Consider the following 27,625-nt stretch of genomic DNA (forward strand, 5'->3'; position numbering starts at 1 on the left):
CTCGACCCAAACCCCAAACATCAAACCCAAAATCCACCCACTCGACCCATTCCAACCAAAATGTACCCAAACTCCACTCACTCTACGCAAACTCAACCCAAAAGTACAAAACTCAACCCAAACTCCACTCATTCCACCCCACCCCAAAAGAAAAAAACTCAACCCACTCCACCCAAAATCATAAAACTCACTCCACCCAAACTCCACTCACACTACATGATCGACCCACTTCCATTTGAAATATGTCATATGCTCGACCCACTCAACCTATTGCCTATTTGAAATATGCAACAAGACTCTACCCCCGCTCGACCCACTACGCCCATGCTCGACCCACTCGACCCTACTCGACCCATTTTATAATACTTATTTATAGTTCCAGTATTTGGGATAAAAACAATTATTTAATATTTTATATTGATTTTGAGTTGAATTTATGTGATCCATTTAAGCAGTTTTGATTAGAATTTTGTAGTTTCAGTACACCACAATGAAAACAATTCATTTGGTCGAGGATATGATCGTGTCGGTAGAGCCAAAAACCCAAAGACTCAACCCATCGACCTGGGTCGAGCTCGACCCAGCTTGTTGTCTTGGGTCGAGCTATTCTATAACAAAAAAATAGTTTTGTCGGCAAATTACAAGGATTATAATCAGTATAATTTAGTTCGTAAACTTATGATATGTATAACATTGATTATTAATTTTTTCAAATATAATTAATTCAATTAATTCTCATTCTTTAGTTTATTATTTTAAATTTATATTAAATTCACTTAATAAATTGACTAATGATAATACTAACTAAGCATTCTAGAAAATTAAAATTGAAATAAAATTAGCTGGGTCGAGCTCACCCAAGTTTGGGTCGAGCTCGACCCAAAGAATGTTTATTATTTTAAATTTATATTAAATTTACTTAATAAATTGACTAATGATAGTACTAATTAAGCATTCTAGAGAATTAAAATTGAAATAAAATTAGCTGAGTCGAGTTCACTCAAGTTGGTCAAGCTTGGGTCATGGGGTTTTGGGTCGAGCTCGACCCACCTCGACCCAAAATGGAGTTTTTGGAGGTGGCTCGACTCACGTTCAATACACGAATAACATGGCAAGCTCGACCTATTGAGATACATTAAACATTCATTCGAGTGAACATGTTGGAGTGAAATTTGTTATGAATTTTTTAGGTTCCTCTATTGTTATGAAATTTGTTATAAATTTTAGATACATTAAAACATTCAGTCGATATTCAACTCACATGGCTCGACTAAATGATACATTTTTAACATAAGGTTCCACTATTGTTATGAATTTTTTAACAACTTACTTAAATTATAATATATAACTCGTATTAAAATGTTTACATAATTATAAATTTTTTATATACTTCGTATACATTCTAATTATATTTAAATAGATCATCATAAATATCAATTATATATTATATCAAAAGCTCAAAATCCACCAACTATATCCACTCAACCTAAAATCGACCCAAACCATAAATCCTAAACCAAACCCCAAACTCCACTCACTCGACCTAACCTACACAACTTCGACCCAACCTTCTCAACTCGACCCACTCTTATATTCTTCTATCAATTTGTTAAAAGTTCATATAATATGTATCATTTATGAAATCCATACAAATTAAGAAGAGTGGGTCGAGCTATACAAATTATGAAATTTATACAAATTATATAAAATATATACAAATTATGAAATTTAGACGAATTATAAAATAAGAAGAGTAAAAAATAAAAATAAAAATAAAAAAAGAAAAAATTTAAATAAAAAATAAAAAAATTTAGAAGAGTGGGTCGAGCTCTTATTTTTTATTTTTATTTATTTATTTTTCATTATTTTTTGAAAAGTTTGGCCCGGCACCACTTGGGTCGAGTTCTTCACACCTAGGTTGAGAGTATGAAGAGTGGGTCGATCTCGATCCAAACAAAGAGCTCGACCCAGGTGAATCGTTGATTATCTTCAATGACATCCTCCATGAAATAAAGGCTAAAAATAATTTTTAAGTAAACAAAATTCTCCTAATTTCATTAAATTATTATAATTATAATAATAAACAAACTTTACTGTATGATTGAATTTAAGCATACAAACTTTAAAAGGTCTCAAAACAATATTATTATTCATAAAATATAAATGATAAGGATGAAGTTTGACGTTTTGATTTGTTTTGATTTTCTAAAATATTACATACACAATGAAGAGCTCGACCCATAGTTTCTAAAATACTACATACACAATGAAGAGCTCGACCCACTCAGACCTGGGTCGAGCTCGACCCAATTTTTAAGACTCGTTCTGTGTTTCTTTGATCCATTTCGTTCCACCGATAACACAGCGTAATCTATCTACGTAAGGCCGATCCAAAGCATCAACGTTCACATCCCGGAACTTCGTTACGGTGGGCCTCGTTCCTGTTCCTGTTCCGACCGTTCTGCTACCTTTTCTGCGAAGCAAGACCTAAACTGAAACAAATTTAGTTGGTGAAATATTACGATAATAGCAACAATATTACGAGTATATACTTATTTCTCTTACAAATATTCAAATTTTCAAATTATATTTGATTATATTGTTGTTTTATTTGCTGTGAGTAACACAAAAATAGCTATAATGAAAACATGAAACCTAGAGACGAAACGGACGAGACCAATTAATTTTTTTTAAAGTGAAATATAACTAACTAATTAATGAGTTAATTAATGATCTCACATAACTAACCGATTCAACTCCCTTTTCTCGATTTTAAAAAGTCAAAATCTCTTTTATTTAATTAAAATTTAAATAGATTTTTATTGACCCCTGAGGATTGAGACGGGAAAACGAGGGTAATTTCATGAAAGGATTGATTTTAAAAAAGGGTGAAAACTCAATTCAAATACAAAAATCAACTTAAACTTTAAAAAAAATTCAATCTAAATATAAAAAATAATCCAAACTCCAATCAAACTCGACCTGATGAATGATAAAAGAGTAGGTCTTTTGTGAGACGATCTCACGAATCTTTATCTGTGAGACGGGTCAACCCTGCTGATATTCATAATAAAAAGTAATACTTGTCGGCAAAATGGGGAGGGGGGACCAGTTACCAGTAAAAGAAAAAATAAACACGTTTTGCAGCAAAAGGAATTTTCAGACGGAAATATGAATACGCGTTTTTAACGCGTATTCACACTGACAGAAGCTCTATAAATAGAGCTCCCCCTTCATTCTGAAATCATTCATTCTTCGAGTTTTCTCTCATCTTATAAGCATTTGAGTGCTTAGTTCTATAATATTTGTGAAGTGTTTGTTCTCCTGTATTAAGAGAGTGTGTGTTCTCTTTGGAAACACAGTGAGTGAGTTGTACACCACAAAATATTATAGTGGAATTCTTTTCATCTTGCCTGTGGTTTTTACCCTAATAATTTTTAGGGGTTTTTCACGTAAATCTCGGTGTCCAGTTTATTCTTTATTTTCGGGTTTTATTATCTCAAATTCCGCACGTGGGACCAACAAGTGGTATCAGAGCCTTGGTTTAAAATTTCTTAAAATTCTGAGTATGCTCTGTGGTTGCAGCCTAGACTGATCTTCTACATCAGAAAAGATTTTTTGAGATTTTTTATTTAAAGCGGGATTATTTTGTCCGGTCTACTAAAATTGTTGTAGACATAATGGCGGGAAGGTACGAGATAGCAAAGTTCAATTGAAGCAATTTTATGCTGTGGAAAATAAAGATACAAGCAGTTTTAAGAAAGGAGAATTGCTTGGCGGCTATTGGAGATAGACCGGTGGAGATTGCGGATGATGGAAAGTGGAACGAGATGAATGATAATGCTGTTGCCAATTTACACTTGGCTATAGCTGACGAAGTTTTGTCAAGTATCTCTGAGATAAAAACAGCCCAAGTTATCTGGGATACTCTGAAAAAGATGTACGAGGTCAAGTCGCTACACAACATGATTTTCCTAAAGAGAAGGCTTTATACTCTTCGGATGGCGGAATCTTCATCGATGACCGACCATATCAACACACTAAATACTCTATTTGTCCAACTCACTTCCATGGGGTATAAAATAGGGGAAAAATGAACGTGCAGAGCTTCTACTTCAAAGTCTACCAGATTATATGATCAACTTATCATCAACATAACCAACAATATTTTATGGGCTTTCTAAAATTCGACGATGTCTTGACTGCGGTTCTCGGAGAAGAAAGCCGGCGCAAGAATAAGGAAGACAGGTTGGTAAATTCGAAGCAGGCATAGGCTTTGCCGATGATAAGAGGAAGATTCATGGACCGTGACTCCAGTGGGAGCCAAAGGCAAGGTAGATCAAAGTCGAGAAGTAAGAAGAAAGATATTTACTACTTTAAATTTGGTGGTAAAGGGCACTTCAAGAAAGAGTGTACGAGTATCGATAAAAGCTCTCAAGGAAATGTGGCCAGTACTTCAGGCAGTGGTGAAATATTATTCAGCGAAGCAGCAATTGTTGCAGAAGGCAGACACAAATTTTGTGATACATGGATTATGGATTCAGGAGCGACGTCGCACATGACGTCTCGGAGAGAATGATTTGATCATTATGAACCAGTCTCAGGAGGATCTGTATTCATGGGAAAATGACCATGCCTTGGAAATCGCTGGGATCGGTACTATCAAAATTAAAATGTTTGATGGCACCATTCGCACCATACAGGAGGTACGACATGTGAAGGGACTGACGAAAAATATTTTGTCCTTGGGGCAATTGGATGATATCCGGTGCAAAACTCGGATCGAGAACGGGATCATGAAAATTGTGAAAGGGCGCGCTTGTGGTTATGAAGGCGGAAAAGGTTGCTGCAAATCTGTATGTACTTTTGGGAGAAACACACAAAGAGGGAGAAATAGCAGTTGCATCAATTGGTTCAGGAGAAAAATTAACAATGTTATGGCATAAAAAGCTCGGGCATATGTCAGAACGAGGGTTGAAAATTCTCTCAGAACGGAAGCTGCTGCCGGGACTTACAAAATTGTCACTACCCTTTTTTGAGCACTGTGTTACCAGTAAACAACACAGATTAAAGTTTGGCACTTCAACTGCCAGGAGCAAAGGCATATTGGAGCTGATTCATTCGGATGTTTGGAAAGCACCGATTGTATCCCTAGGAGGAGCGAGATATTTTGTCTCGTTCATTGATAATTTCTCTAGGAGATGTTGGGTGTATCCAATCAAGAAGAAATAAGATGTTTTCCAGATCTTCAAAGATTTCAAAGCGCGGGTTGAACTTGATTCTGAAAAGAAAATCAAGTGTTTGAGGATTGACAATGGAGGAGAATATACCAGTGACGAATTTGATACATATTGTCAACATGAAGGCATCAACAGACAATTCACGACGGCTTACACACCTCAACAGAATGGAGTGGTGGAGCGGATGAACAGAACTTTGTTGGACAGAACAAGAGCTATGTTGATGACTGCAAGTCTAGAAAAGTCATTTTGGGTAGAAGCAGTCAAAACCACTTGTTATATTATCAATCGTTCTCCTTCAATGGCGATTGATCTGAAGACTTCGATGGAGATGTGGACTGGGAAGCCAACGGATTATTCTCATTTGCATACATTTGGAAGTCTTGTGTACGTTCTGTACAATGAGCAAGAAAGATCAAAGTTGGATTCGAAATCCAGAAAATGTATTTTCTTGGGTTATGCTGATGGAGTAAAGGGGTTTCGCTTGTGGGATCCTACTGTTCACAAGTTTGTCATCAGCAGGGATGTCATCTTCGAGGAAGATAAAATAAAGGGAGACAAAGGCACATCGAATTCAGAAATTACTATTTTTCAGGTGGAAAATAAGATGGACGAAGGTCAAGTTTCTTGTGAAGCAGTACCAGAGCACGAAGAACAAGAATATGTTGAGTCTGAGGTTTCCAATGTGAGGCAGTTAACTCGAGACAGAAGACCGCTAGGTTGGCTTTCAGATTATGTCACTGAAAGCAACATTGCATATTGTCTATTATCAGAAGATGGTGAGCCATCGAGTTTCCACGAGGCTACTCAAAGCTCGGATGTATCCTTGTGGATGATAGCAATGCAAGAAAAATTGGAGGCATTGGACAAGAATAAAACTTGGGATCTTGTTACACTACCACGAGGGAGGAAAGTCATTGGAAACAGATGGGTCTATAAGATCAAGCGTCATGGCAATAACCAAGTGGAGCGGTATCATGCTAGATTGGTGGTAAAAGGGTATGCTCAGAAAGAAGGGATTGACTTCAATGAGATATTTTCTCCTATGGTTCGACTTACAACAGTCAGAGTAGTGTTGGCATTGTGTGCGGTGTTTGACCTACATCTAGAACAGCTAGATGTGAAAACGGCATTTCTTCATGGAGATCTTGACGAAGAAATCTATATGCTCCAGCCAGAAGGTTTTGCGGAAAAAGGCAAAGAGAACTTGGTTTGCAGGTTGAACAAATCTCTGTACGGTCTCAAACAGGCGCCGAGGTGTTGGTACAAGAGATTTGATTCCTATATCATGAGACTTGGATACAACATACTGTGTGCAGACCCTTGTACATATTTCAAGAGGTCTGGTGATGATTATACTATTTTGCTGTTGTATATGGACGACATGTTGGTAGCAGGCCCCAACAAAGATCAGGTCCAAGGATTGAAGGCACAGTTGGCTAGGGAATTTGATATGAAGGACTTGGGACCAGCAAACAAGATTCTAGGGATGGAAGTTCACCGAGATAGAAGTAACAGAAAGATTTGGCTTTCACAAAAAAATTATTTGAAGAAAGTCTTGCAACGATTAACATGCAAGACAGTAAGCCAATATCGACCCCTCTTCCTGTTAACTTCAAGTTATCCTCCGAGATGTGTCTTAGCAGTGAAGCAGAGAGGATGGAGATGTCTCGAGTACTGTATGCATCAGCAGTAGAAGGTTTGATGTTCGCTATGATCTGTACAAGACCGGACATTGCTCAAGCAGTGGGAGTAGTTAGTCGATATATGGCGAATTCTGAACGAGAGCATTGGAGCACTGTTAAAAGGATCCTTCGATACATTAAGGGTACCTCGAATGCTGCATTATGTTATGGAGGATCAGATTTTACACTCAGGGGCTATGTCGATTCAGATTATGCATGTGATCCTGATAAGAGGAAATCTACTACTGGTTATGTGTTTATACTTGCAGGGGGAGCAGTAAGCTGGGTTTCAAAACTGCAAACAGTTGTAGCGTTATCTACAACAGAGGCAGAATACATGGCAGCTACTCAAGCGTGCAAGAAGTTAATATGGATTAAAAGGTTATTGGAGGAGATCGGACACAAAGAAGATAATGTTCCTTTGTTTTGTGACAGTCAGAGTGTCTTGCACATTGCAAGAAATCCAGCCTTTCATTCTAGGATGAAACACATTGAAGTCCAATTTCACTTTGTGCGAGAAGTAGTAGAAGAAGGAAGCGTGGATATGCAGAAGATCCATACGAAGGATAACATAGCTGATTTTCTGACCAAGCCAGTAAACACTGATAAGTTTGAGTGATGTAGATTCTCAAGTGGCCTAGCAGAAACGTAAGCAGCAGGTAATGGCAATATTGAAAGGATGTGTGGAGATGTGTTTGATTTTCAATCAAATATTCAAGTGGGAGAAATGTCGGCAAAATGGGGAGGGGGGACCAGTCACCAGTCGAAGAAAAAATAAACACGTTTTGCAGCAAAAGGAATTTTCAGACGGAAATATGAATACGCGTTTTTAACGCCTATTCACACTGATAGAGGATCTATAAATAGAGCCCCCCTTCATTCTGAAATCATGCCTTCTTCGAGTTTTCTCTCATCTTATAAGCATTTGAGTGCTTAGTTCTATAATATTTGTGAGGTGTTTGTTCTCCTGTATTAAGAGAGTGTGTGTTCTCTTTGGAAACACAGTGAGTGAGTGGTACACCACAAAATATTATAGTGGAATTCTTTTCATCTTGCCCGTGGTTTTTACCCTAATAATTATTAGGGGTTTCCACGTAAATCTCGGTGTCCAGTTTATTCTTTATTTTCGGGTTTTTTTATCTCAAATTCCGCACGTGGGACCAACAATACTCTTAGCATAAAAAGTAATACTTTTTCATAGATGACCCAAATAAGAGATCCGTCTCACAAAGTACGACTCGTGAGATCGTCTCACACAAGTTTTTGTCATGATAAAAATTAGAATCGAACTCAATTTAGTAATGAGAAACTCGACTTAAACTCCACTCAAATATAAAAACTCAACTCAAATTCGATAAGTGATGAAATTATAATCAAATTTGATCCAGTGATAAAAAAACTCGACCCAAACTCCACTCAAATGAAAGACTAAATTCAAACTCGACCCAGTGATATCTTGACAAATAGAGTTGGTGGTAAAATAAGTTTCTACAAAATTGTGTTTGGGTTCAAGTTCAGCCATTTTAAATAAATTGGTGTCAATTTTTTTCTTTTTCTTTTAAAAGTAAAAGTGCAAAAGATTAAAATATCTTTAAGTCTATTCATTTGACTCAATTAAAAAAATCATACTCTTTTTCGTTCAAGTAAAAGAGTGAAGAGTTATATATATATATATATATATATATATATATATATATATATTTATATATATCAAGTGTGGGACTTAAGCTTCGAGAAAATGTATTTATTTACGAGAAAATATGATTTATCTATAAAAAAATTTATTTTTAAAATATATCTCTTTTCCATTTATATTTTTTTATTTATTAAATATTAAAATCCATTATACAATTTGTATATAAAAATTAATATAATAATATTTAGATAAAATAAAATTGAAAAAAATATGTGGGGCCATTAGCTCAAATCGTTATTACAATGCAATATGATTAGTGTTAAGTAATTACAGTGGAAAACGAGTGAAAATTTCTTTACAATGAGCCCAAAACGTGTCAATGATGTCGATACTCAAAATAGTATATAATAAAGTCTCGTCATAAAATATGCCAACACATAATCAAAGCAACTCATACAACAACTCATATCCTCGGGACATGCCCCGGTATATATATATATACTGGGATAGACAATAAAACCTCAAACATCAACTGTGACTCCCTTCAGAAATACCCTATCCGGTCTCCTGATAACATGGAGTACCTGTCATTGTCCATACACAAAAACAACAACAGCCCCCTTGCGGGTGAGCAAAGCTCCGTATGGAACAACCACACTATATACAACATGTATCTACACAATGATATATGATATGCAATGCATGCATGTCGTGGGGATATCAGGTCAAATGCCCAATTACTGATCATGTATTAGAACCAATCGAATCGTTGTCAAATCAATGCTCAAGCTGTCACACTGGCCTCCATCAAGTTTTAATGGATGATCGTATGATAGCGTCGGAAAAGCGCCATCAAATCCCAAATCTCAATCAATCAATCATCGGGACCACGAATGTCTATGTTTTAAGGGTCACGTAATGCCAAACATAGCAGCCTGCTCACAAACCCTAAAATCAAATCCAATCATATCAAGGTATCCAAGGATCATAGCTCAACGTGTGTAAGGACCGTGTATCGTATTATCATAAATCCTATATGATTATCGATAATTCATGAATTTGATATGTGATTATACATTTGATGTATATCGTGACAATGGAATTGAGGGAATGAATATTGAATATGAATTGACGTTGTAAGAGCTCGAGTGGAGAGGCCGGACGCCAATTTAGTACAAACATAAATATTTGTACAGAACGTGTGGCGCCCGGGCGGTAGAAAGTGACCTGCCCGAGCGCCAGGGTATATGACAATTGTGTTCGGGCAGAGCACTTCGCGCCCGAGCGGTAGTTTATGACCGCCCGAGCGCGAAGCAAGGGGCATTTGGACAGAACATGCCGCGCCCGAGCGGTAGTTTGTGACCGCCCGAGCGCGGTACAAGTGAAAGCTGGGGGCAGAATGTCTCGCGCTCGGGCGCGAGAATTCTACCGCCCGAGCGCGAGAGAGATGAGGATAAGAGTAACTTTTCTTCTCTTTCTTTCTTCATTTGCAATTCAGAGGTTTCGAGAAAGAGAAAAGAAACTCGATTTTCTTCCGTCCAAATCGACTTCGAAACGCTGTCTAAACGCGAAACAAATTATATATTTGTGATCGTCGCGTCGAGGGCTTCTGACTGAGGTAATTTTCTTCTGGTTCCAGCAGCTCTAAATATCAAAGTGCTGGAATAACATGTATTTGAAGTTGAATTTCTTATATGTAGTAGAATAATCGACAAGAAACTTATATTCGAAGTCGGAATTGAATTATGATATGGTTTGAATTTGATATGAATTTTTGAAGTTTCAAAGGATATTTGAAACTCATATTAATGATTTTGGAGTATGTTATTGATTGAAATGAGTATGTTATTGATGTAGATAAAGGGTAATATCAATACCTTCAGGCTACATCAACTGGAAACGAAGAATTGAGGTATGTTGCGACCGGGTAACATACGACATGTATCTGTATTATATGATATATGTCAGATTGATTTGATTGATTGGAATGAGATTATGTGTCTATATGCCTTATTTGTTGATTGATGTGGCATACATGACATTGAGATTGAGATATCGATGTATAAAATAAATGTTTTGTTAACACACATCATTTTATGCATACATCGATACATGACATGCACGTTGAGCTATGATTCTTGGATACCCTGATATGATTTGATTGGATTCCGGGGTTTGTGAACACAATCGCTATGCCGATATTATATGACCCGTAAAGCATAGACAATTGTGGCCTCATATGATTGGATATGAGATTTGGGATTTGATGGCGCTTTGCCGACGCTATCATACGAGTATCCCATATTGGCCGGTGTGCCAGCTCGAGCATTGATTTGATAGCGATTCGATTGATTCTGACATGTGCTCAGTGGATGAGCATTTGACCTGATACCTCCACGACATACATGCATTGCATACCATATATCATTGCTTAGATACTTGTGGTATATATGATTGGTTGTTCCATACGGAGCTTTGCTCACCCCCAAGGGGGGCTGTTGTTGTCTTTGTGTGTGGACAATGGCAGGTACCTCCAGGATATCAGGAGATCGGAGAGGGTGCTTCTGGAGGGAGTCACAGTTTGAGTTGAGGTTTATATTTTGTTCCCAGTATATATGTATCTATATACCGGGACATGTCCCGAGGATATGAGTTGTTTGTATATGATTGATTTTGATTTCGTGTGGGCATGTTTATGACGTGAGATTAAATACTATTTTGAGTATTCAAATAAAATGATTTTGGCTCATTGTAAAGAAAATTTTAAACTCGTTTTCCGCTGTAATTAGTTAACCCTAATCAAAGTGCATTGTAATAACGATTAGGAGCTAAGGGCCCCACAACGTGCATGTCATGTATCATGTATGCATCAAATGATGTGTGTTAACAAAATATTTATTTTATACATCGATATCCAATCTTGAATGTCATGTATGCCACGTCAACTCATCAAATAAGACATATAGACACATATTCTCAGTCAAATCAATCAAACATATATCATATGACACAGATACATGTCGTATGTTAATCGATTGCAACATACCTCAATTCTTCGTCTCTAATCAATGTAGCTTTAAGATTTCAGTACAGAAATGATATCTATAATCAACATCGTCATTTCATTCAATGAATTCAATGAAAATCAACAATTCAAGTTTCAAAAATCATTTGAAACTTTGAAAATTCATATCAAATTGAAATCAGAACATAACTCAATTCCGACTTTGAATAGTAGTTTCTTGTCGGTTATTCTATAGCATATATTGAATTCAACTTCAAATACACGATATTTCAGCAATTCAAGAAATAACGGTGTTGAAACCAAATGTAACTTACCTCAAAAGAACGCTCTCGACGCGAGGATTCCGAATATATAATTTTTTTTCACGTTTTGACAATGTTTCGAAGGAGATTCGGACGCTAGAACTCGAATTCATTGTTTCCTCTCTCGAAGGCTCGAAGCTTTCAATGAAATGAAGTGAAATAATTTATTCTTATCACTAAAATGCAGGTGTGCGCACTGAGGCAGTTAAGTAATGGCGCCCTAGCGTGCCGAGCTATGCTCGGAGCAGTTTTATCCTGTCAGGCGGTCAAGGATTTGCGCCCTAGAGCGCAAGGTTCTGTTCGCAAATCTTCATAATGCCGTGCTAGGCGGTCAAACAATGACGCCCTATAGCGCCAAGCTCTGTTCGGAATGCTATTTTTCGAATTAGCAAAGTGATCAACATGAAAGTTGTAGATATAGGTCTTGGCTTTCATTTGCTACCAGCCTCACTCAATTTGGATATAAGATGCAAAAGTTATGCTCATTCTACCAAAATGTGTCAATGTAAAAACTTCAATGTACACAATACACATCGGGATAATTTTGCCCCAATTTCCAAATGCATTTGGACAAAACTCAAAACATGAAAGTTCTAGTACTATGTATTAGCTTTTCAATGAAATTAATTTCATCTTATTTGGACTAATACTCAGATAATTATTTTAAAAAAACTGAAACATGTGTCACTTTTCTATTGTGGTTTAACATATTCGTCAAATACAAATCAAATACTACTATAATCATTCATTAGCAAAGCATATTTTCTTTAATAACATCACAATTTCATGAATTATCGATAATCAACATATGATCTACGATAATACGATACACGATCCTTACAAAATAACTTATAAGTTTTAAATTTAAATAACTAATTTTAGTTAATTTGAATCAATTTGGTGTTACTAAACATCTTGAGTTGAAGTGTTGTATATGTTTTAAATCAAATAATTAAAGTCTATTTAATTTGTGGATTCATATGTTAAAAGGTAAATACATCTACTAATTTGGTGATCCACGGACCAGAGATATTGTGAGAATCGAGCTCGTAAATTATCAATTGAATTTTTGAGTAGAAATTTGGTGAAATTAGTTGTTAAATCCAAATGAAAATATCGATAAGATTGACATAACTTACAGATAAAAATTCGTAAAATCGTATCACAAAAGACCTATTCTGAATAAATTGGATGAATCAACTTGACTCTCTTTCATAATCCTAAATTGTTGCCGAGAAACTCGAAAACCTGAAATTTTGCTCTGCTTCTCATCCAGGAAATTGATCCAGCTCAATGACCCAAATAAATTGATTATATATATATATATTCCTTTTATATATTTATTTATATAATTCAAGAAGTAAATATTTATAAATATTTCATAATTTTTATTTTTTACTTATAATTTTTATTTAAAATGATAAAAATTAAATTAAAAATAAATAAAGTAGGGTAACCTGAACCTAACATGATCCGAACAGAATTTTAATCAAGCAGGTTATTTTTTTCATATCAATGATTCGATACTAAATTGGACAGACTGATACTGGTTTGAGACTCGATTCATTTACACCCCTAGTCGATACTCAGATCGAACTCAAACCAATCTCCCTCGGTAAAGTATGTTTTGGTTATATATACTACTGGTCCAATTTAACCAGTAACAATACATCGATGAATATTGACAAACAAAAGATGTTTCTGTTAAATAAACCTACCGATCCAGAATGTGTAACTTAATTATAAACTAATATTGGATCATTTGACCTGTAAAACCCATGTATGGTCCAATAATCCAGGGGAGGATACCTACCAAGCTCATGTACAGGAAAATGTTCGCACAAAGCTCAGACGGGCCAAATAATTGCTCTCGGCGAAATCATGTAGCGTACGATATGATCGTGTCTTGTCAATATCATCCTTCCCAAACTCTTCCTTCAACACTCTTCTACATCCATCAGCATCCTATAAGCCAAGACAGTGTGGAGTTAGCCGTTCAGAAAGATTATTACACCAGAACTTCGTCACTGTTTGAGGTTGCATTGAATATATTAACCAGGGATCGTTCAAGCAGTTATGAACACTATATCAATATGAACTCTTATATTTGGTACGGAGAAAAAGTTTGACATCGTATGTGGTTGAGGATTCATAAATTCAGTGAAGATGATTTGTATGTCCTTCAAAATGTCATTTTGTACTGTTTTTGAATACAACCCTGATTCTTAAAACCACAATTAATTCAAACTAATCTAAGACTTTAAAACCAAAATCTTGCTTAAGCATAACCAAACTCCTTATCAATCGGGCGTGACGTTTGTGAATAAACTTTTTTTCCCCAAACTATACTTCACAGTTACATATCGGTGTTCATTATCAGATTTATGTAACAAGACGGTACAGACACTTGCAACCTCTATGTCACATTTTTCCAGCGACTACAAGAACCCTTCTTATCACCACAATATTAGCTTCACTTTGATATTCTGCTAGAGGAAACACATATATAAACAAACTTTCTCAAACATACATTTTAGCAGCTATCAAATTTTTCGAATGGGTGGTCAGGACAAGCACTTGGGAAAAAAATACAACTTTTGAGAGATGTATGATTCCAAGAACAAAAATAAGGTGTACTTGATTAGAACTATTCTAGCAACAGCCACAAACAATCACTGAGAAAACAATCACGTGAACAAGAACAAGAAAAAGAACAAGGGCAAGGACAGCACTACCTGAAGGAATTTCAACATTTGTTCTTCAATGGTGCCATTCATCGCTAATGTCTCAACATGAATAGGACGCACAGCACCCATTCGATGAGCTCTACTGATAACCTGCTCCTCCATGCTATTCATGTTTCATAAAATTGAAATAAATCATCAACAATATTAAAAAATGACAAATAAAAATGTGCAATTCTCAGTCAAAGTAAAGCAAAACAAGCATAACAATATCAGAGTATGGATCAACTCTCACAGGAAAGCACTGGTCTAACCAGTTGAAAAAATTAGAGTTTGAAAAAATTAGAGTTCGCATCTTCGATGGAATAGCTAATACCAGATGGATAATCAAGATGTTACAGAATTTGTCTATGAGCTGTTTAGACTTGTCCCAAAAAAAACATTTGAAATTACAGTTCACATAGTCGATGGAATAGCTAACACCAGCTGGACAATCACGATGCTAGAGAATTTGTCTATGAGCTGTTTAGACTCGTCAAATGAAGAAAAATAGAAATTGTAGCAATTACCTTCTATCCCATATAGGTTCCATCAAATAAACATGAGTTACAAAGCTTAAATCAAGACCTAAGGCAGCACTTCCATCCATCAAAAGAGCCATACAGTTGTCATCATGCTGGAATGTTGCCAGTGATTTCATCTGAATTCCGCAAGAAAAAGTTAGCAACTAAACCGCATCAAAAGAACTTATTACAGTAGCTATGAATATTTTTAACAAAAGCATACCTTGTTACTAGAATGCATTGGGCTATACATCCCAACAAATTGGATCCCAGCAATATTTAACTGTACCAACAGTTTAAAAATATTAGACTCGTAAGTCAAACAAATATCATGGGAATCAAGCCTGCAGCAATCAATAGTTACCTGCTGCTCAATGACATGTATGTGTTCAAGAAACTGAGAAAAGATGAGAACTTTCTCGAGAGATATCTTGTTATACCCATTTCTAGAATTACAGCAAGTTTCCTGATCTAATGATGGGTTTAAAAAGCTACTCCTAGAGGAGAGATCAAGGTTATCATAGATAACCTCTCTGCTTTCACTTTGGTACACTATAGTCCTATTAGCTTCCTGCAGTTTCTGTAAATTCTGAACAAGATATGTAACTTTACTGCTGGTTGTTGACTGCCAATCAGGATTCCAGTCGTCCTACATCAAAAAGTGATATTTTAGGAGACCTTTCCAGCAAAAGATTCAAGACAAAAAGAGGCAAAATGCATAAAATCTCCATTGATTTTTAAATGGACAAACACAGTCAAGGTGATCATACGTATATATAAATACACAAAATGATATTGGCAGAATATTTAATGCTTTAAATTAAAGAAGGGCATAACCACATGTTCAATCTTCTCTTCATTTACCAGTCACCGTTCAACTTATTTTTGTGGTGTGCATGATCTACTCGAACTGGAAAAAAGAAGAAAGAGAATGGGGAAATCATATGATGGAAATATTTAGTGCGGCACAAGCCCTTAATTACATAAAGAATTGGCATTAACTGAACGTTATTAGTACCTTGAATCAATCAACGAATGCAGCATTGAACCAATTAAACCCATTATAAGGTCATATTTCCTTACTAAGTTATTAAGGAATAAAATTAAACATTCACACTGGTAGATAGAAAGTAAGAAGGATTGTTTAGGAAAACAAAAATGGTGCAATGTACTGTATATCTGCTGATAGGTGGTGACAGATGATAAAATTCCCATGCCATCTAGAGTAGCTTTTCCTTTCCTTAGTAATAAAAGGTGTGTAAGACATAGGCCTTAGTATGAACTGAAAACATGAGCATCTTCTAGCAAATGCATCAAAAAAGAGAATCACCATGGACCATATCAAATTATACCAAATTTAAAGTACTTTGTTAGGCACACCTGTTTGTATGAAGGCTGCAACTCAATGAGATCCTTTGGCACGGGCCACTTAGGATTCGGATTCTCTGGACGAGCTAAGGCTTCTGGACTCTGCATCTCATACAAGTAACCACACCCTGGAAACGTACACCTTTCACAATCTAAAGCAACACAATCAAGGCATAAAAAATGCCGACAAGGTGCAATGACAGGTAAACGACACCATTCTTGGCACCTAACAAGAAAACAAAGGATACATTATTATAAAAGGTCAAACTAGATCTGTCATACATGGAAGAAAAACAGCTACCTTACCTCATGCAATTTCCACCATGCAAGAGATTATACTTTATTAACCCATACTCTTGCGACATTGTGTCCAAACCGTTCTCAACTAGCATATCCATAGTATCTTGGATATCTTCACCAGCATCTGTCACTCTAACATGTCCAGCCACACAGCAAGATAATCTAACATTTCGTATTGTAGTAGCACGGAATTTCCATTGTTTTGGGTTCAGTAAACTCTCAACATGAGAAGGGTCATTCCAGTCTGCCATTAATATATTTCGTCGTACTGTTTCCACTAACTCATTATAACTTTTTGCATGTTCTTCTGAAAAATCCAAAAATGCAACTTTCTTGATGCAAGGTGGAATTGCTTGCAAATCTATTTTTCTCGCACTGATCATGCATCTGTGAAGCAACTGCAACAAACATGACCTCCCCTCTTCCATCTCGGCCTCAAATGGCCTGAGAATACCTGCTTCCCATGATTTCTGATGTTGCCCATAAGCCTCTTCTTGGAGGAATTTAAGCATTGGTTGAAGATAAGAGAGCTGGCTGCTAGGAGTGTTGGGAGTTGGAGTACCTGTCAACAACCACCGGTTTGTGGCAGTTAGGGACACAGCCATTTGTAATTTGTTTGTCATATTGAGACTTGATCCAAGAGTATGACCCTCATCCAACATGACTCGAAGCCAATGAACTTGCATCAGTACACTTCTCTTATGAGGACTCCACTCAGAACTCAAATGATTAAAGGTAGATATCACAACATCATAGTCCCAAGCCAAATTGTGTGCAGAAAGCTTTTTCTTCTGATCGCCCCATACATAAACTCGTAATTGTCCTGGTCGGACATGCCTGTCAATTTGAGTTTTCCAGTGATCGACAAGATTTGATGGGACAACAATCAAAGTTGCACTTGACACATATAATCTTAATGAATGTAATGGCTCACAGAGAGCTATCCTGAGGGAATCCAAATCAAAGGACAGGTTTGAAAGTGCCCTTGGATAGAACCACCTTAGGACATTCTTTACTACTTTCTTAGTAAGGCCAAAAGCTTGAAAGATTTTGTGATAATCACGAGTAACTCTAGTATCAAACAGAGAGTTTCCTACTACAGGGCTCACCAACCCAATCGTTTCCATTTCTACTAACTTATCAGGTGAAAGTTTAGCCAACCAAGTCAGGGCCTTCTTTGTCTCTGTATTTATCAGCGTATAATGTTCCTTTAGCACACTGATGAAAAATGCAATATTTTCCTCCTGGCCACCGTATGTTCCCTTGGTATGAAAGCCCAGCAGGTATGTGATGGGCTCCCCCAAATCCCAAGATTCTTCTGGAACGTTACAATCCTGGTGAAAGGGGTCATTGTTCATGCTACAAAACCATGCCCTAGAAGCATTTTCTAGGATTCCATTCTTAAGCTTTCGCCACTTGCTACAAGAATCACATTGGATCCAGGTTTCTTTGCAATCAATATTTTCTGTGACCATCTCCTTATCCCTCCTGCAGGAGAAACCAACTTGTTTAAAGTTATGTTTTCTGTTTTTTGAGCATTTCTTAGCCTTCTTTCTCTCAGAAGTGACAGGTGGATCATATGCATATAGAAGCTGTCTTTTCACAGTACTATTGCTCCCAGCGCTACGCACCAAAAATGTTGAAGAAGTTGAGCATGCAGACAGAGAGAATTTAACTTGGTTACTAACTGAGGAATCACCAGAGTCTAAAATTTGATCAGCAAAACCAAAAGAACCAGGAGAATTAGGTGCATGGAAGCTAGAACTATTCCTTGGTGCGAGTTCATTAACTGATAATTGTCCTCTTCGAGATTTCTGACCCACCTTTTTGTTAGTGTCCTGCAATCTACCATGGATTTGATTGTCTCCACTAACTTCATAGTAGCCACACTTCCGATCCCCGTCATGTATGCTCCAGATCACTTCTACACCATTTGGAGGTTCAGCCCAAGTTCCTTGAGTTTTCAGGATTAGTGAAAGGGATGTTATAGTTTTACCCAATCCAGGCTCATCACAGAACATACCGCCATGGAAATCCTTAATTGTGGGAACTACACCAGAGACGATTTCACCAGAAACCTTATTTATATAGAAATCAAATCCATCTTCTGTTTTGAAATCCATGAATAGGGGATGTGGTAGAACTTTAGATTCCCGTTCACGCAGTAACATCCAATTAACAGCAGCCTGCTGATGAGGATAAAGCTTAAGTTTCATGCATGGCATGATTGACGCTGCTAAATACCTTAAATGACGACACACCAAAGAAAACCTAAGCAGATCTTTTGGGCATAGTGCAGATAAGATATTCATCAAAATATCATCTGACAACACCCAGATACCAGAGTCAGATGATAAATGAGCTGGCTGCACTCTTGAATTATCAAGGTCCGCTTTCTCCGAGACACAGGGTAAGCTCTTAAAAATTTCTTGGAGTTCAAAAGGCTTTTTCTTGGAATTGTCTGGTGCACTACAATGCCATTTGCAGTGAAGGACGTGACAGTCCGTAACACTCCAAACACCATAATAGTTGTCGTAGTCCACTTTTACAGACCTTAGCATTGAACTTCTAGCTTCCCAATCACAACTGTAAAATAAAATCATTTAAAAGTTTAACATTGCACTGCAGTCAACAAAACCTAAATTTATTTATCAAAATTAACATTGCACTGCTACAAATACGGGATAACAATTGAGATTTACAGTAACATTAAAACCTTATTTTTTTTGCAAAAAACTAGTATAAACTCTCACGTTCAGAGGTCTATGGCTGTAGCGGCTGAGTTATGTGACATAATGGGAATATGCGTGAGCACGCTTGTAAGAAAAGGAACTGATTTGCTCTGTTTGCTATTTCTTTTCTATTCTAAGCACTGAAATTGCGCAATTCTGTTTCTAGAATTATGTGTAATTGTTTTCAATGCATTGAATTTATGTGAATTCCTAAGAGTATTATGTTATTTAGTTTCTTCATAACATCTTTAAGCCTTGTAGAATTCATCGAGAAACCGACAATGAGAAAAGCTGGCTTGTTATGTGTGAAAACACCTTAGAGATCTTATGCTGAGACTATGGATGGGCAGCAAACACAACATATCGGTTTGTATGTTATATTCTGGGAAAATGTTTCGTGAACATAGATGAGTCGTCAAGAATCCTTGCATGCTCTTCATAGTCCCTGCCATGAACCAGTGTCGTGGTGAGGAACACGAGCCTGCAAGTTTTTGTAGCACGTTGAGAAGTGTCATATTCACCATTGCCAAGAAATGTTTCTGAGGAGATGGGAAAACATATCCTTGGTGGGAGACCTGATGTGCCAAGCACAACACTTGCCATGTTTTACATTTTTTATGTTTAGTACATTATGGCATTTTATGCCATATTTATATTTGTGTTCTCGTCCTGACTAGGTTATCATGTTGTTGACATTTGACATAGAAAGTTTAGTGCTACTAGACAAGTAACGTGGGAGAGAGAGAAAAGTTATTTGTGTCATGTTTACACTCCTGACTTTAGGAGGTCAGTTGTGTAGTTATATTTAACATATCCTTGGTGGTCCGGGGGGGGGGGGGGGGGGGGGGGGGAAGGTTTGTCTAGTCCACGTGGAAAAATAATTTGTTCATGTTTTACCGCCTTCCGGAATCATCTTTCGACCCTATTTCACTCTACCTTATTAAATTATGTGTAATTTTTCCATTAGGCTATTTTTGAAATCCTACTTTTGGACCACTAAATACTTCATCAAAAAATGAGGCCAACTTTCATGTGTTAAATCACACTCCCAGACAATCAAATAGATGTTTACTTCCCACACAGGCGAAGCTCACTCATTCAAGGAATTTCTTTTCTTACACTCTTCCTCTCACCCCACTCCTTCTTTCAACATGCATTTATAGCATCTATGTCGTAGCAATAAATGTTTCAAAGCGAAAAATCTAAAATCACATCAGGATTGAGTCATTTGAAATTAAATTGTTTAAACTTCATATGCTTTGGTATAAAGAGATTTCAAAATAACTGCCAAATGAGCAATTGAAATAGATTTCAAAATAATTGCCTCTACATTTAAACTTCGCATGAGCAATTGAAATATATTTCAAATACCCCAGGCAGCCAATCTCGAAATCCAACTGTCAAGTTTTTTTTTATCAGATTAAATTCATCAAGCCACAGACTCAATGCTTCGAAATTGTGCAAGATATAGGTGACTTAACAAAAAAGCTAAGGTCGATAGATCTAGTAACAAAATAATTCATGCCAGCATAAAGCTAAGAAATAGCACCACAAAACCCTTGACTAATTTACAACATTAAAGCACTGCCTAACCAAAGGCAGCTTATAAAATAGTAAATTTCAACCAACAGTAAAAACCTCATATTATCAAGAGAAAAATCAATCCCTAATTCAAAAACGCACCTAAGGTGTTTGCAAAGTGAAGCGGCGATGGCGCCAAACCGCGGGAACTGCCATCCACACCACAAGACTGCAGGAAAGTATACATCCACTAAAACTACAGCTCTAGTTTCCCTTCCCCCGCCTTCAATTCCACTCCGCCGGTCCCTGGTTTCAACAACTCGCGCCACGATTATCAAGCACTTGTGCGTAACGAGGGCATGCAATTGGTGCAGCACACTAATTGACCCGTGTACCATCCCCATCACGCTACGTCTCTTCTTCGATGAAGGCGTCGTAGAGGCTCCCGGATTGGAAATTGGGACCAATGCGACGTTGTTCTGGGACACGAAGCAGATATCTTGACGTTCGCCGGCAATGTGGCAGGCGGAGTGAAGAGGTACGGGAACTGCGGCATCGGGAATTGCGAGAACCATGCGGAGGAAACCGGCGAGCTTGTGGTCTGCGGGCGGCTCCACTTCGTTCTCCATTAACATCAGGAATTTTCAAATTCCTCCTTCCTATGATTCTGAGACGGGATTTGGAATATTTATATCTGCCGGACGACCCGGCCCGTAAATACTGGTCCAGCAATAATGGGTCAGTTTCGGTCCAGATCAGTTGGGACTGGGCTCAGCCCAAACTCAACCGCTATATGAATAAAAATTGGGCTGTCATCTATTCATTTTCTGTGTTCTTTTACCACTTGAATTTGCGAAATAGGAGATCGATATATGAAAGTATTAATTTTTATATTAAAATAATAAATTTTTTATAAATATGAATTGAGTTAATTTATTTTATGAATATATATCAGTTAATTTATTTTATGAATATATATCAATAAAATCTACATACTCTTGATGAATTTATTTTAAAATAAGCTTAGATATTTTGATTTTTGTAGAGCATATTATATTAAATTAAAATTTTGAATCAAGTTTTATATTTTATGTTTTAATTTTAGCTTCTAGAAGTTAAATATTTATCTATCTCAAATTTTAACGAGGAAGCAGGAAAGGGTATCTCCAAATACTTTTTGGTGCACTTTAGACATCAAAACTAGTCACTGTAATAATATCTCACTTAATAATACAATAATATTATATGTATATGAGATTATTAGAATTGAAAACGAATTGAATTGAACCGAATATTACTAAAATTTAAATGCTCGAATTCAGCTATAATTAAGTATATTCAAGTTCGAGATCAATTTTTATTTTTATTTTTTTGGCTCGAGCTCGAACGAACTTTTGAAAGCTCGAAATGTCCAAAAAAATTCGAAATTTATATATATTTAATATATAATTATATTAGATTAATAAAATATTATGGTTCACGAACTAAATAATTTTGACTTGAGTTTGGCTTTAAAAAAATTCGAACATGTTCGACTTCGATAAATTAAAATATGAATCAAATATTTATTGAATCGACTCGAAAAGCTCGCGAACTCACTCGATTCGTTTACAAAGCTAGTGTATTATGTATACTAGTAAAAGATGCACACGCATTGCATGTAATATTATTATTTTTAATTTGATCAAATAATATTAAACAATTAATAAGAAATTATTTTCAATTTAGAAGAATTATTCGATTTTTAAGGAAAGTTTTGTTTAGATTTTTTAATGTAAAATATGGGGTGACTTGATGAAGTTTTTAGTAGAGTAAGAAGGGTAATTATGAGATTAAATATTTTGGTGTCCTCTAAGTTAGTTACTCTAAAGATCTCACACTTAATAATATATCATAGATATATCACTATTGGCTTTCTTAAAATAACACTAGCTTTTATTTTCAATTTTTTTTTTCATTTTAAAAAAACTATACATTTCTAAAGAAAAATTAGTAGAAATTTAGAATATTTTTTGTAACGTCCGGAAAATTTGGGGATATTTAGCTATATGACCTCCTGACACCAAATTTTTAAAAAATTGACCACTTCTTTTAAATTGGTATGAAATGCCAAAATTGACCCCATATATACGGTATATCCAAAATTAAACTACTATATTTATATTTAATAGTTAATTTATTTACTTACACGGGTAAAAAAAGAGAGAGTAAGAAGCAGGTTGTGGGGACCCAGACGCTAATCATGTTCTTAATCATCATTGAGACAATTTAATCGATTATAATAAACAGGGTCTAATTTTTTTTTTTAAAAAAATTACGGAACGTAATGTAATTCAATCTAATATACATGTCAGTATTAAAGTACAAGTCTTGTACTATATACAATCATTCAAACTAAGGTTTAACAACTAAATATCAAGTGTCCAAACCCTATCTCTAATCAAGGTCCGTAGTCTCCACTCTAATCACGATCTCTCTTCATCTCCTCGACCCCGATCTTGTCCCACTTGTTGCCATGCACACAAATAAACACGACAACAGCCGGATAACTCCGGTGAGAATATAATCCCAGTATAAGCAATGTATACATGCGATGCATAAAATCATATACAAAAGCATAAATCATGTATTAAGAACATGAATCATAAATTTATGACACATTAGTGAATACAGATAAAACTCTCTAACTCGTCATCTCCGACTCGATTCATCTCTAATCTAGGGATCCCGGTTCCTGGATATTAACACGTATATCGAATCTCAGCGATAGGAGTCGATCCGCCCCTAAGAAATATCGATATAAGTCAATAATCCAGTGTCTTGGCATATCCGCCACAGACTTGGCATATCCGCCAAAGCTATCCTATGACAATGTGCAATGGGCCAATGATCACTCTATCACTGTCTGGCCCTTCTGTCAATGACTCTCGCTCAATAGCTATCGGCTATTCTCTACTTTCTATAAATCAATAGATTAATCATATCAATGTCAAACAATTGCAATAAAATAAAGTATGTGGTTTTAGGGAAACTAGAGTCCAATCTGACTCAAGTTAATATCCCGATTAACATCGACTTATACCTTTCGTTCGTAGTCTCGGTCTGAAGAATTGGAAATTCTGAATTCAAGACTGTCTCTGTCAATCTGAAATGACATATCGAGAATAGTAATATCAACATTCCATTCCCAATTCAATACTAAATCCGATCAGTCTGAATCTAATTCAAAATTAACAGCATAACGGCACAATCCCGATATCCTCGTCAATAGAATATCAACAGATATCAATGACAAATCATAACCAATATCCGATACAATCCAGAATCAGTCAATAATCCAAATCTGTTCAATTTCCAATTAATATAATCAGAAAATCATAACAATTTCATAATCAATCTGTTCTTCGATCTGACTTCGATTCTACGATGTCTAGCATATCCAGAACACCATATAATGATCAAATAATAATTTATCCAATATCATAATTTCAAATGATAACATAACTCAATAAAACTTACGTCCTGTTGTAGCTGTTGACAAGAGGAGCACGGTACTGTGTCCGGATTCAAATTCTGACGGTTAGATCTTGTAAAATCAGAATTCTAGTTTTCGAAGGAAATTTTGAAAATCTTCTATGGCTACCTCGGTTTTGTCCTCTGGAAATGCTAAATGGATTGAAGGATTTTAATATATATAAGCATGGCAAGACATGTGTCCCACTCAATCCAATATTGCACTTTAGTCCCTGAATTCTTCACTATTTGCAATTTGGTCCTCACAACTCTTTTTAATTCAATTTCAATCCTAATTAATTACAAAAACCGTGGAATCTAATTCATCATTCCAAAATTCGTAAATTAAATAATCTCGAATTAAAATGCTAAAATCTCGGGCCTTACACAGGTCAATAAAAATCTTAAACCCTACCCATATTATCAATATTTTCTCTACACCCATGTTCTCTTCCTGGCAATTTCTAACAGCAAGACCCATTTTCTCTTTTTTGGATTCAAAAAACTTTGCTTACAAGGAGACAATATTTAGAAACATTGTTTTTCTTGCTATTTTGTGGATTTTATTTGAGAGTGGTTCTTATTTTTTGGTGTATAATTTTTGTTTTTTGGTTAGAATGGGTCAAAGGTGAAGACTAAATCGAAAAAAAAGTGAGAACGGATCAGGAAATGCTTTGGTTAGCGTGAATGTAAGTTTTCAGCTATAGAAATCATGTTCAAGGCGATTGATACGAGGTTTAGATAAAATACAGATTTCGAAAAAATTTCTCAGTGAAACCCGAAAACAGTGTGGCAAACCAGATGATTAAACTAAACAAACTCACATTCAAACATAAAATTGGGTGAAATCCGCTTCTTGATATCCAATGCAGGTAGAACAAGAAAAATTTTATCAGCCTTGGTTGGTTACTCTCTAAATTAAAAATTTTCTCATGTAAAAATGGGTAGAAAAGTGGCGAAGAATGTATTATTGGAAAAGGCGCGAAAAGACTCGACCAAATGACCTAACCAAATTTTCTTGGATAATTTTGTATTTTAAGGGAATTAATTAATTGAAAATATAGAAAGAAGGTCATTTACCTAAATAAAAAATATTTAAGGTCACTAACCAGATTAACTTTCGAACGGAGGTTATAAAACTAAATGTCTCGAAAATTTGAAGGTCCACGTGAACCACATGCATGCAAGTTATCAAATTTCTTTTGTATTTTATTTAAATTATTTTAATGCATTATTGCGACATGAATATATGTTTTTATGACATGGTTAATTAAGATTGCATGTTATAGGGCTTTTGACAGTATTTCACGCTCGAACGAGGAACGGAGACCGGGGACAGTCAAGGAAAAATATTTTCTTAAATGATTATTTTAATCACTTAATATATGATGTAATTGATATGAAAATTTCGAAAATGGGCCATCGTTGAATCGTATTTTTAAATGGTAGACGATTTTTAGCAAAACAGAAGAATTTTTGAGAGTTCAGGTAATATTTTTGAAAATAAATTTAAACGAAATATTTTACGAGTGTGTTATTGGTTTTAATGAGCCTATTTTAATGTATGTTGGCCCTAAACTCCTACTTATCCACATTTATTTTAATTATGGCCAATTATGCATTTATATTATAGCAAACCCTACCTCCCAAAATCCTAATAACTCACTCTAACTCATTCAGCCAGCCCACCTCCCTCGTCCAGCACCTTTCAGAAATTTCAGCAGCCACCTTGCTGGGTTTCCTCAAGAAAATCTCATAAGAACTCTTCCCTGTCTCTCCGATGACCGTTCTACGTGATTGTTTGAAGGTTTTCGAGCGTAAATACGCAAAGGCACGCCAGAATCCATTATTTTCGCATTGATCACATCATAATATGTGTTTTGAAATGTATTTGCATGATATATTGTGGTTATAGTGTTATGCATTGGTTTTACTTGAATTCTACACGAAAATACGCAATTTTCTTGTCATGTTTCTCACGTTTCTTGACTTGTGTTGAAGGGGCTGCCATGTCTCGAGGTTTAGGAGTGATTTTATAGTAGATATGTAGGAACGTGTGTGCTGTTCTTGAGGTAGATGCAAGTTTGGGGGAGAGCTGATCGATTCCCGTGTTCGTGGCACGGTTTTGGAGAGTTGGATAGTTCATTTATATTCAAGGGCATGTGGTTGAAGGTCATGGCTAGGGCAGTGTGAGAAGGTTTGATTGTGTTCTATGAGAGGTTGGTTCGAGCGTGGTCGGGGCTAGTTGGGCGTGGTATAGAGTTTGACCTCAAAAGTCAATTTTGGGATTTCTCCCATGGGGTTGGCACCGCAGCGCTGGCGCGTCGGCACTTGTAGTGCCGCGGCACTAGCACATGGTGCCTAGGCGCTTACCAGCGCCACAACGCTACACTATCAGCGCCTAAGCGCCAGTACTGTATAGGTATTTTGCGAGATTTTGTGGATATTGCTCGTTTTGGGAGTTCCAGTAAGTTACACCGACATATCTGTGGTTATAAAGGGTTTAAGTTGAGTCACACGGGGCTTGGTTAGGAGTCGTTGAGCTATGGTTAAATTTGATCAAGTCTCGGGTTAATTCGGGTTAAACGGGACTCCGATCTAAGCCCTGAAACGAAATATAGAAGTTAATGCAGGGGTTCGGGATACGTTTAAGGAAATGACTAGAAGTATGTTTAAGGAGTTTGATAAGTTTGAGCGGGTCGAGTAGCAGTCCTGGCAGTGCCCTTATAACTAAAAATACATATTTAAAATGTATATGTTGATATGGAACATGTATTTTTACGTAAATATTAGAAATATGTTGCATGCTTAAATTTAAGGAAATGTATGTATACGCATGAATTTTACAAGTGATGAATATGACGGCATGTTTTGAAGGAGGTGAGTTGGTTGTGACTAATACGAACACGAACATGTAAGACCAAAGCTCAGTGGATGGGTAACTCTGTCACTGATGTCCCCATCATCGGGTACTGCGATTATACATAGATGGATCCATCAAATTAGAGCTGATACGAAAGTCACAAATAATGATATGAATTTGATTAAGGAAAAGA

At 36.2% G+C, this 27,625-nt stretch overlaps 1 protein-coding gene across 2 annotated transcripts; it reads right to left on the reverse strand.

The window, feature by feature from the left end:
• Nucleotides 1–13,496: 13,496 nt before the first annotated feature.
• LOC142530407 (F-box protein At3g54460-like) lies at nt 13,497–21,732 on the reverse strand. Of its 2 annotated transcripts, XM_075636238.1 has the most exons (8): nt 21,219–21,732; nt 16,810–19,389; nt 16,516–16,729; nt 15,500–15,784; nt 15,359–15,418; nt 15,142–15,272; nt 14,624–14,738; nt 13,497–13,853 (listed from the first exon to the last, which is right to left on the reverse strand). In XM_075636238.1, exons 1-8 carry the CDS (start codon nt 21,689–21,691, stop codon nt 13,707–13,709), a joined length of 4,005 nt encoding a protein of 1,334 aa, XP_075492353.1. In that variant the 5' UTR covers nt 21,692–21,732; the 3' UTR covers nt 13,497–13,706. The 2 variants fall into 2 exon arrangements, 1 of the variants encoding a protein (XP_075492353.1); XR_012816151.1 differs by lacking the exons at nt 13,497–13,853; nt 14,624–14,738; nt 15,142–15,272; nt 15,359–15,418 and adding an exon at nt 15,973–16,045 and having other exon boundaries at nt 15,647–15,784.
• Between the last annotated feature and the right edge of the window lie 5,893 nt (nt 21,733–27,625).

This window comes from Primulina tabacum, chromosome 17, assembly GCF_025594145.1.
Source record: "Primulina tabacum isolate GXHZ01 chromosome 17, ASM2559414v2, whole genome shotgun sequence".
NCBI lineage: Eukaryota > Viridiplantae > Streptophyta > Magnoliopsida > Lamiales > Gesneriaceae > Primulina > Primulina tabacum.